We start from the raw sequence: 12,500 nt of genomic DNA on the forward strand, positions 1-12,500 counted from the left end.
GTGGAAGCGACGAGAGAGGAGGGGAGAGGGGGGAAGAGAGGGAGAGAGAGTACTAGGGAGGGAGTGAGATAAGGGATCGGGAGAGAGAGAGGGAGAGTAGTACGGAGGGAGTGAGAGAGAGAAGAGGTAGGGAGGGAGGGAGAGAAAGAGAGAGTGCGAATGAGAAAGAGAAAGAAACGAATGATTTTTAAAAACCCTTACATTACCCTCCTTCCTCAGGGACTCCAAGATCCCGACGTACCAGGGCATGTGGGCGACAATGATGCGCCACGAGGACCCAGGCCCTTCCGTCTTCCCCGCCTCCAACGCCGAGGGGGTCAAGCGAGTCCAGGTAAGGTCACACCAGGTCACAGGCAAGGTCAGGCCTCTTGAGTATATTAGTGTATATGTAGAAAAAGATAAATCCATATTGTGGTAAGATTTGGTGCCGTTGGTTGGTGTGTTGGTGTGTGTGTGTGTGTGTGTGTGTGTGTGTGTGTGTGTGTGTGTGTGTGTGTGTGTGTGTGTGTGTGTGTGTGTGTGTGTGTTTGCGTGTGTGTGTGTGTGAAAATGTGTGGACAGCAGTTAAACGCCCCACGCCACGGAGCCCTAACCGCCTGCCTTCTACAGGAGAGCAACGGCCTGTACGCCTACCTCATGGAGTCCACGTCGATCGAGTACGTGGTGGAGCGGCAGTGCGACCTCACGCAGATCGGGGGCCTCCTCGACTCCAAGAGCTACGGCATCGCACTTCCTCCAGGTGAGGCGAGGGGGGGGGGCACGTTTCCTCTTGAGGGTCAAGCGAGGGAATGTCTTGCTTTCGCCATCTTTTTTTTTATTTAGTGAAGACGGTAATGATGATTGCTGCTGATGATAATGATGATGATGATTATTATTATTGTTATTATTATTATGATGATGATGTTGATGATGATGATGATGATGACTGATGATTGATGATGATGATGATAATTGATGAGGATGATGATGATGATGAAGAGCACTAGAATCATCATGATCTAAATTAGTAATACCAACCGAGAAAAAATTAACACAAATAGCAAATACTTACCCTCCCCCTATCTCTTCATTGAAAACCTTCCCGTAACATCCTTAACACAAATAACACGTGCTTCAATTAACACAATTCGGTAATGAGACTAACACCCTCTCCCCCCCTCTCTCCCAGGCTCTCCTTACACGAGTGCCATCAGCAGTGCCATTCTGTCACTCCAAGAAACGTCGAAAATACAGATGCTGAAGAGACGATGGTGGAAGGAGAAAAACAGGTCTGACAAGTGTGCGAAGGAGAAGGTAAAGTCCTTTATTGATATTATTGGTGTTTTTATTTCGTTTTTTTTTTGTTATTTATTATCATCTTTTAATATTGTTGTGAGATTAGTGTGTGTGCGTGTGTGCTTGTGTGTGTATGTGTGTGTGTGTGTGTGTGTGTGTGTGTGTGTGTGTGTGTAGTGGTGTGCGTTTTATGCACAATTCTGATTGTGCATTCCTTTTCACATGTTATGAAATACCAATGAATGAAACATCTTTTTATTCTTAGCATCATAATATTGGAACTGCGTGTGTTGCAGCATATCCTACCACAGAGAGGATTGCATTAAACATGTAATAAACTATTCCATATATATCTGCTTTGTTCGATAGGCTGTTGCTGTGTGATAAATTTCTTATGAATGCAAAATCATTTTTCATATCTACATATCTTTCCATCATTATATTTTCCATCCACCCCCATTCCATCCTTATTCCTACAACCACCCTCACTCTCACCACCCCTGCCACCACCACCCACCACCACTTTCACCACCCCAACATCATCACCGCCATCCTCACTCTCACCACCACCCACCAAACTACCACCACCACCACTACCCACCACCCCCCTCACTCTCACCACCCCTACCACCACCACACCCCTATCACCACCACCCTCACTCTCTCCACCCCTGCCACCACCACCCACCACCACTTTCACCACCCCAACACCATCACCACCACCTCCATCCTCACTCTCACCACCACCCACCAAACTACCACCACCACCACTACCCACCACCACCCTCACTCTCACCACCCCTACCACCACCACACCCCTATCACCACCACCCTCACTCTCTCCACCCCTGCCACCACCACCCACCACCACTTTCACCACCCCAACACCATCACCACCACCTCCATCCTCACTCTCACCATCACCCACCAAACTATCACCACCACCACCACCCTCACTTTCACCACCCCTATCACCACCACTCACCACCACTCCCCCCACCCTTACCGCCCCAATCACCCCATCGTCCGCCCATCCCCGCAGGAGGAGGCGGGCGGAAGCAGCATGGCGAGTGAACTGAACTTATCGAACGTGGGCGGTGTCTTCGTGGTGCTCCTCGGGGGGATGGGGCTGGCGCTGGTCGTGGCGCTGGCGGAGTTCGTCCTCGAGTGCTGGGACATCTCGAAGGAGGATGAGGTAGGGGGTGTGTTCGCTCCGTGTGTAGAGGGAAAAGGGAGTGTCGATATAGAGGAAAAAAGGGATGTGTAAAGGAATGAGGATGATGCAATGCCTGGTGATAGGTTTAGGTTAGGCTTAGAAGAATGGTATTCTGTAGGGATGATGATAGTGATTATTGAATAATACAATCGTTAAATGATCTTATTTTCTTTTTTTCTCAACAGAAATCAATAATATCGGTCCTGAGTGAGGAGTTGTGTTTCGTCTTTCAATGCAAAGGGTCAACGAAACCTGTCAGGAAGAAAATAGAGTCAGAGACGCCAACAGTTGACAACTTGTACAGCTCTGATGTATACAACTGTAGCGGCAGAAATCAGCATACCTGATTACCAGATGTGGCGTCAGCCTCTGACGTCACAGTCGACCATCACCCCGACCAGTGGCCGATTCCCAGCTACGTGCCCCCACCCCCCTCACCCGTCGCCAACCTGAATGCATCGACGGTCAACCAGAACACATCCACGCTCAGCCAGAACTCATCCACCGTGGCCAGCCAGAATTTCTCGTCCTCGCCCTTCTTCACGCCGGACCGAAAGCCTTCGCTCTCGCCCGCGACAGACCAAGGCGAGGATCTTTTAGAAGCCGAGGGCGTGAGGCAAAGGAAGAACTGGTAACGGCGGCCGGCCTCTACTTGCGCGGTGCGAGGAGCTGCGGACTCTGGGGCACAAAGTACACTCCATATATATATATATATATATATATATATATATATATATATATATATATATATATATATATATATATATATATATATAACCTTTTTCTTTTGTTCCATAAAGTTTCTTAATCTTTCTTCTCTAGCTTATTAAAAATCTATTTTCTGTTGGATCTGACATTTACAAGAATATTATATTCATAAATTTATCCAAATCAGTTTCCGGTATCAAGTCACATGCAAATTTGAATTTGATACTGACAAACAGATGTGTTTATGCGTTGCTTGAAAAAAATATGCTTCATTAATTGTTTACATTATGTTACTTCTGGATACCTATACTATACTGATAGTAATATTTTACATATAAGACTATTTTGCATATGCTGTGACAAGAAGCTCTATGTGAGAATCAGTCACCTTTTTGAGACAATCCATCGGGCTTGTAGATCATGCATTGGCACTGTTAACACACAGGCCCACATAGTAGATATAAACGAGACAAAATGGCTTGCAACACCACCGTATGCATCCGTGGTTGTTAGGAGACTAATGAAATAATGCAAGATACAATGGCAATACATATAATAGTGTACATACAATGCCAATTCAACGCCCGTGACAAGCCGAGACAGCTCTACGTACCTACGGATTATGTACCGTGTCTCTTAGTTATGTAGCGGTCGACGCAGCACAGCGAAAAAGCAGATGAGAACACATGCCTAACCTACAGATGCCAGATGTGATGCGTTTCCCTTGCCACATGGCGCATCCTCACGAAGAAGACGTCAGTGCTACTTACATCTAGCGCACACTTATTTTTTTATGTACAGTTTAAAAAAAAAGGATCGTCTGTTCAACTCTCTGCTACTGCTGTGACATGCCTCCTTCCCTCCCTCCCTCTCCTCTTCCTCCTCTTCTTCATCTTCTTCCTCCTCCTCCTCCTCCTCCACTCCTCCTCCTCCTCTTCTTCCTCCTCCTCATCTTCCTCCCCCTCCTCCTCCCTTCCCCCTCCTCATCCTCCTCCTCCACTTCTCCTCCACTCCCACTCCTCCTCCTCCTCCACTCCTCCTCCTCCACTCCTCCTCCTACCCATCCCCAGCCCGCTACCTGTACCTCACCAAAAGCGACCCTGAAACTCCTCAGAACAATGGTCTCCCAATACCCCCATGATAAGTGACCTTCTTTAAGGATTCAGTGTCTATGAAATTCCAGTGTACATGAGTGGAACATATAGCTTGTCATATAGGTTATTTTGTGTGCGTAGGATGTACATCTATGCGCATTATGTATACATGCACAGACGCACGTGTACTCACATATATTTGTAAGTTTGTAATTACACACATCAGCTTAATGAACACCCAAACATACACTTGCCCTGAGTATATACCCACAACATATGAGCTAGTCCTTCTGTTAACGGACATTATAGCAAACACTTTACACTATTCGCACCAGTATGTGTTGCTGTAACACGTGTACACGTATTTTCAATTTCAAAGTCCTTTTTTGTGTGAATTATTTTGTACATTGCATATTTACAAATCCTTGTGTAAATGATATAGTCTTGTTATTCTTATATGTAGTTCAAAAGATGGTATCGTAGATGAGCGTAGAAGTCAGCGAGTACACAAGCAGCGTAAGAATTGTTTCACCGAGTTCATTTGGTTACAACGTCGATGTCTTCGTTAAGCGACTGTGTCCTAACGCACCTTAACAGAGAGAGATTTAAGAAAAAACACAACTATAGAAAAATAATAATAAAAAAAAGCTTTCGATGTATGTTTTCTTCCCAAGGAATATTAGTCGATATGTTTTGTGTCGTATCATGTTTGTTTACATCGCTCCACGTGGCCATCATGCATTTCGTTGGGCTCAGTGTCCAAATCTTTCTGAATGATGGTTTTTCATTCTGGTGCGTGTATGATGGTCTGATGTTTTCATTCCCCATTCATATGTTATCACTCACTCATTCATTCATATTAGTTGCATCAGTCCCTCTCGGACCGTATCGATAAATTCCACAAATTTGGTTAATTTCTTCCATACCTCGTCACTGACTTGTTATTCATAACTCACTCATCATCATGATCATTCACCTCATATTACTTTAAACTTCATTATCACTGTCTCATATCATTTCTTTCCTTGCATAATGAAATCCATCGTTAATAAGAGTATTATTTCTCACCTGGTGTTAGACTTGGTGGCATCCTGTACCAAAGCCACCTGATGTACTTGGCCATCATTGGTTTACAGTATTCGTCACCACTCATTGCCGTGTCTGTGTAAATTGCTTTGACGTTAATGTTGTCAGAGTGATGACAAAGAAAACGCTTTAGATTTGATTGTCTATTGCTATAATTTTTTATCATTATTATAGATAACTTTATGTATTAAAAAGTGGTACTGAAGAGTCCTCTGCGTTTTGTACCACAAAGGGACAGACACTCGTTCTGTGACACAGCCTCTCTCATTTAAATTCTGGTTTGTTTCGTCGCTGGCTCTTAAGAACTGACAAAGTGGCTGGCGTTAACCTACCGAACCAGTTATGTACTTGAAAGAAAACAACATTTTTGCAAGGAATCTTTATTTAAGGAACCTTTAGTATAATAAACCTGAAGAAATACACGGACTGTGTTTCATTGACATTACTGTTAACACAACTGTTCTGATTCAAGCAAAATACTTGCAGTCAGGTACACCTATATTATATTCAGGTATACGATCCAACTAGATAACAACTGTGTTTATGCTGAAAAATAAAATAATGAAAAAAATAATGAAGAAATAAAATATTAGACCAAGTGCGTCAAACAAGAGGGAGAGGACAGTTGCCCCCTCAAAACTATGCCCCGCTAAAGGTCTGGGTATCAATTTTATTTTTTTGAGACTAAATCACACATATAGATCTGATTTAGCTTTAAGATGTCCCTAGAAATGCTCATTTCACTTCCCCCCAGGAAAATCTGAAATGGCGCCCCTACATTATATCCTTATTATTTTGAAAATGTAAATTTCGTTTACAAGCTGTTTACTAATGTAAAACAGATTTATGTCTGGATGACTAGCATTCTTTGGCAAAGGAAAAATTTTACCTCTGCATGTCCCGATCAGGTTCGATTAATAGTAGTAATATGAAAACAAAGATAATGATAATGATAATAGTAATGATAATGATAGTAATGATAATTATAACAATAATAGTAATGATAATGATAGTAATGATAATTATAGTAATAATAGCAATGATAATTATTAAATGACAACAATAATAATAATAGTAATGATTATGATTATAATACCAATAATAATAATAGTAATGATTATGATTATAATACCAATAATAATAATAGTAATGATAATAATGATAAAAATAATATAATAATAATAGTTACAACAGTAATGATAATTATCATAATAATAGTTACAATAGTAATGATAATAATGATAATATCAGTAATGATAATGATAGTGGTAATAATAGTAGTAATCCAGTAAATAGATGAATAAATAGAAGTCAAACAAACAAACACTGCTGACATCTGTCGAGAGATTTTAAAATGACGCTGAATCATAGAGGAAACTTTCCATATTTTTTTGTAATAATTACTTTTCCCCTTTATATATTTTCTTTGGATTTCCTTTGGGGTGATACCTTCTCAACAATGTGATTGTCAGGTATATCAGATATATATATAAAGGTAATTCATTCACAGTTATTTGTTTTGACGCCATATTCCGTTTTCTTTACTAAGAATGATGGGTGACTAACGTAATTTATAAATTTCAAATATAAACATGCATTAATTGTTTGACTGTTTATTCTACCTTTTCGTTTTATTGTAATGATTAACAAATCTCATTATGCATTGTTAGATTACTTTTTTATATTCTTATTGGTAATCCTTTAAATATCTGAATAAGAAAAGATAATGATGCAGTTCACTAATGCATTAGTATCTTATCTGTCAAATCTATCAAGATTTTAATAGTTTCGTTTTTCATTTTTTGTGTATTTCTTACCCTGTACCTTTACCTTTTATTCATTTGTTTATTATTCTTATTTGTCAGATACTTTTGTAGATTTATTAGTAATTCACAATTCTAGGGGCATCTACGCCATGTTTCAGTACACACACACACACACACACACACACACACACACACACACACACACACACACACACACACACACACACACACACACACACACACACACACACACACACACACACACATTTACTTACACCCATCTCTTACAGGGTCGATATCAGTTCATGACACACTCAACAGGAAGAACTTGGGTGTTGCAAAGTGTTTACATGCTGCTGTTATGAGTCTTATAGATAAAGATATCTATGGAATATGAATGTGAATAAATGATAATCTATCTATCTATCTACCTATATATATATATATATATATATATATATATATATATATATATATATATATATATATATATATATATATATATATATATATATATATATATATATATATATATATATATATATATATATATATATGCCTGCGTCTGTGTGTGTGTATAGACATATATTGGGTTAGATTAAATTCTTAAACCATAGATAAAAACATCTGTATTGTTTTATGCTTTGTCATAAAATATGAGATAAAGCAGAATAAAACCATTAAAAATAGTCTAAGCCAAAGTGCATAATCTTGTCATAAAAGATCATAAACAAATGAAAAACAAAACGGCAACGAAAAAGCTGTAAGGAAAAACAAGATACAACCAAATAAAAGTCAATTTTAGAGAAAATAAAGTAATAACAAAAACCAAGGACTTGAAATTAAGAGAAACGACAGATTCTACAAAATCAAAAAAGTGCATACCCTTTGTGAGTATCAAATTATATAAGCAAAACCACATAATATAAGCACAAAACCTCCTTGATAGATGTCATAATTACAGTGACCAGCTATTGTCACAGAGAATAAGAAAAAAACAAAATTAAAATAATTATCATTTTACGGAAATATCATTAAGCTGATCTGTCACACACACACACACATATGTATATATATATATATATATATATATATATATATATATATATATATATATATATATATATGTGTGTGTGTGTGTGTGTGTGTGTGTGTGTGTGTGTGTGTGTGTGTGTGTGTGTGTGTGTGTGTGTGTGTGTGTGTGTGTGTATAGTATACACACACAAACACACACACACATACACACAAACACACACACACACACACACACACACATACACACACGCGCGCGCGCGCACACCCACACACACACTCACTCACTCACTCACTCACTCACACATTTGGTAGTAAGGGAATTAGATCACGTGAAGGATATTCATGCGTCTGAGGAAGTGGAACAGGTTGTCAAAGCAGAGAAGGATGTGTAAGAAAAGTCTCTTGGAGGCAGATAAAGGATGGCTTATAAGAAGAAAGGATATGATGAACGTGAGATAAGGAATTAGGCGGAGGGGGTGCAGTATCAGGAGGTGGAGGATCTGGGGAAGGGCATAGTTAAGGCATAAGGGATTCACGTGTGTATCCATAAGGGAGTGGATGGGATAGAGGGGATGGAGGGAGGGTTAATGTAGGTGTAATTGAAGCTGAGGGGATGGGTTGTGGTAGGAGGGAGTAGAAGGAAGGGGGTGTTGGCGGAATATGAGTAGGAGGAGGATGGATATCAGCAGTCATTTTGAGTGTGGAGGGAGCGGGAGGGTAGGTGAGGGATTTCGGTGTCATTTTGTGCCTGGCATATAGTTTTGAATATCTTCTACAGTTCATGCAGTGGAGTTTGAGAGTTTTATGAGACAAAGATTTTCTTATGAGGGGGGAAGAGGAGACTGGTGTCTGATGAGTAAAGGCATAGGTAGGTGGGGGTGAGTGTGCGGTAGGGGAAGAAGGGGTGAACGTTTAGTCTGTCTGCTGCGGGTAGTGCGGGGAGGGAGATGGGAAGGTGTTGGGGCTGTATTTGAGATTGGAGTGTCTGGATTTAGTGACAAAAGAATTTGAAGTTGAAGTGGGGAAGTAAGTAAGTATAGGCGAGGGTGCGGGAACACCTTGGGAGGGAGGGGGAGGGGCAGAGCGAGCGACATTACTGGAGCAGGGAGTATGAGAGAAACCTCGTCGACGCGCTTCCTGTTTGGCTTCACGCAGAGTGAGACAAAGTTTGTATCTGAGAGTTGCCATCCCAGACTCAAACTTGTAGGTGGGACAGCCTCTTTGAAATACATTGTGGGGGGCGCCGCAGTCAGCACAGGTGCGTGATTGTGCAGAGTAGTTTGATCGGTTGTGACCAGGTTGGGCACATAGGGGGTATCGGTCTGTGGAGCAGCAGTGTTTGGCAGGATGATGAAAACGCCAACAGGTTTGACATTGACGGGGAGGAGGTTGGTATGGTCGAACAAGGAGAGATTGTCCGCCAATGTAGATATGAAAGGGAAGGTTATGTCTCCGGAAAGTAATTTTGGCAATGTTGATCGATTTCTTTCGATGACCTCAAGGAGGAATGGAGTAGCACTGTGCTGATATCATATCACGGTCTTTGAGGCAGGCGAGTAAGTCATCACAGTCTGACCAATCGGTATCCTTAGTGCAGTTTGCTGGGGAGATAGAGACAGTTCAGGTATTAGGAGTTGAATAAGGTTCTGCAGGAATGGGGTTGCCGGAGAGATCAGTTAGATTTGATAATGCTGTAGCTTCCGTTTCAGATGTAACTGTAACGAGACTGAAACGATCGATTCGGGTACGGAAAGGGACTCTGCCCACTTGCTTTTGGATTCATTGTTGAAAGAGAAGAGTGTTGTCAGAGTAAGGAGTTGTAGGGGGGTCATGAAAAATTGGTTCCATCTGACTGGGCTAAATAGAGTATTTAAGATATTTGTAGAGTTTGGGATGGTAGAAGGAAGGGGACGTGTGGAAGAGAGAGTATTGTTGAGGGGGGTAGTATTACGGAGAGGTGGAGAATAAGGCTGTAAGGTAGCAATAAGGTAGGATGGAGTAATTGATGAAGAAGGTTGCAAGGGTAGAATTGATGAAGTTGAGGAAGTAGGGAGAGTAGGGATATTTTCTGGAGATCGAGTCTCGACTTGGGTGGATAGTGGACTAGCAGGCACTGATGGATAGTAGTTGCAGTCGTGGTCAAAGCAGAGCCTGGGGTTGGGGAGCCGGGAGAGTTTGAATTGGTGGGGCTATTTGATGAAGGGGCAAGCCTCATTGCCCCGAATAAGGGTATTACGTCTTTATTACTGGCCATGGGAAGATTTGGCTATATTGTAGAAATAGACAGTCCATCCCTCAGGGTCTCCTTGAGAGTAAGGTTCCTTCGGGTCGTTCAGAGCTGGCACAAAGTCATCCTTTCAGCACGGCTCTTACACCTTAGGAAGTAGATAGTAGAAGGGGTTGGAGAAGGGACAGAAACGAAAGAGCAAGAGCGAGAAAAAAACATACAAAATTAGTTGAGTCGAGGACTGAGTTCCAAGGTAGGGGAGAACCCCAGCATTGGATCCCAGTCCCCGTCTCCGAAGCCCCCCCACGACAACAACGGGCAAGGGATCGGGGTTCCCCACAATGTGTAGGCCTATTTATCACGTCTGACCAAGATAAAACATTCACCCCATGATTTTTACACGGCGCCAAGATTAGATGTGCACTAGATTTTTTTTTTCAACATGTACATGTATATGTATATGTATATGTATATGTAATAAATAAATAAATAAATATGTATGTATATATATATATATATATATATATATATATATATATATATATATATATATATTATATATTGCAAATAATTTTAATCACTTTTAAGCTATAAAATGATGTAAAATTAAGTAAAATGAATGATCACAATAAAAGCTCCTGGAAAAAAATGTTCAGATTTCGATAAAATTGTGAAAGGAGCTTGGACGTCTTGAGTTCAATGACATGAGAATTACATAAAAGACAAATATTACTCTTTTCATTACTTGGTCATATGTATTCTAAAAAAATATTTATTCATTTTTCTCTTCTTTGCATACTGGCATAAACTGAAGATGCTTACTTTCATCATTTAATAATGTTCTTTCTTTCCGTTCAATAATAAATATATTTTGTGGCAAGCCTATCATGTATGTACTTTAACATATTTCTATATACTGTATATACTGATATAACATGTATATGATTACAATTGTCTATGGTTTCTGTAACTGGTATGGTGCATCCACGGTTATTTTATATCTCCCAAGCATGGATTATGCTACAGGAAGCTGAGGAAGTAGGGATAAGGACTACTGAAGCCAATAGGACTCTCAATCTTAAGATATCTATGAGTACATGGCCCTTTCTTACTGTTTAGAAAATCAGAACTGAGAGCAGTACTGTGTATGTGACAACGAAGGTGTCTGCATACTTGCTATTTCAATGTGAATGTCTACAAATCTTTAAACAGCCTGAAAAGCACGTTGTAAGCCACAAACAACTGCTTTGATTTTACAGTCTTTGTTGGAAATAGTAACAGTAAAGTCATGTTATTTCTTTGTGGGCCATTTCATAATTGCAGTACTCCTGAGTTGTTGCCCTTTAAAATATTCTTATTCTTTAACAATAACTGTCAATAAAACATATTCCACATCATTTTAAAATTTACAGCCTTTTCAGTTATCAAATACATATGTTTTGTAGTGTTCGGCAAGTTAACACATGTTGCCCCAAGATGTGTATCTACTCTCAGCAGTACATTTCAGTGAAAATGAATGCATGTAAACATGATATCAAATACCTTGTTATGTCTCTTTTTGTAATTTCATGTTTTGACTGTTTTTTTAAGCTTGTCTGAAAATCAGCAGTGTCCACCAAAGCACTATCTTAACTGAATTTTACTTACATTTTAGTTTGTTTTTTTTATCAGATGTCCATATGATAATACCTCTGAACTAATCATTCCTTAACACACAAAATATCACCTTCAAAACTAAGGAAAATGATTTTTACCAAGCACTGTTGTCAAACATGTTTATTAAGAAGTTACAAACTATGACCTATCTTTGTCCTCTCATGTATAAGAAGACAAAAGACAAGAATAAAGTAACAAGGAATGTCTTCTAACCCAGGCTGCTTAATTTTTAGATATTCAATGAAGAACATATCACTTTGATTCTCAGTGATATTCCTAAGATCCATGTACTAAAGGAGCAGATGCTCTCTGCTTTTCCAATAATGAGGTCACAAGTACATAAATTAGAACACATTCTGTCACAGAAAAATAAAATCTTGCTGGATAGAGAGAAATAACAAATAACATGAGTGATAGAGTCACATACCTGGCTTGTG

General features: G+C 40.0%; 2 protein-coding genes across 2 annotated transcripts in view; one reads left to right on the plus strand and one right to left on the minus strand.

Moving 5' to 3' along the window:
• LOC113821875 (glutamate receptor ionotropic, kainate 2-like) overlaps positions 1 to 4,097 on the plus strand; it is a gene marked incomplete in the record, with an annotated part of 27,896 nt that extends 23,799 nt beyond the window's left edge. The window contains 5 exon segments of the mRNA XM_070120747.1: positions 220 to 331; positions 610 to 739; positions 1,169 to 1,293; positions 2,318 to 2,470; positions 2,677 to 4,097. Of these exon segments, the coding sequence (XP_069976848.1) occupies positions 220 to 331; positions 610 to 739; positions 1,169 to 1,293; positions 2,318 to 2,470; positions 2,677 to 2,838 (682 nt within the window).
• Positions 4,098 to 12,168: 8,071 nt separating this feature from the next.
• Arf4 (ADP-ribosylation factor 2) overlaps positions 12,169 to 12,500 on the minus strand; it is a 13,734-nt gene continuing 13,402 nt past the window's right edge. Inside the window, exon 5 of the mRNA XM_070120762.1 lies at positions 12,169 to 12,500. This exon is cut by the window's right edge and continues 1,208 nt beyond it. The gene's annotated coding sequence lies outside the window, so the exon portion shown is untranslated.

Source organism: Penaeus vannamei, chromosome 1, assembly GCF_042767895.1.
Source record: "Penaeus vannamei isolate JL-2024 chromosome 1, ASM4276789v1, whole genome shotgun sequence".
In the NCBI taxonomy this organism is placed as follows: Eukaryota; Metazoa; Arthropoda; class Malacostraca; order Decapoda; family Penaeidae; genus Penaeus; species Penaeus vannamei.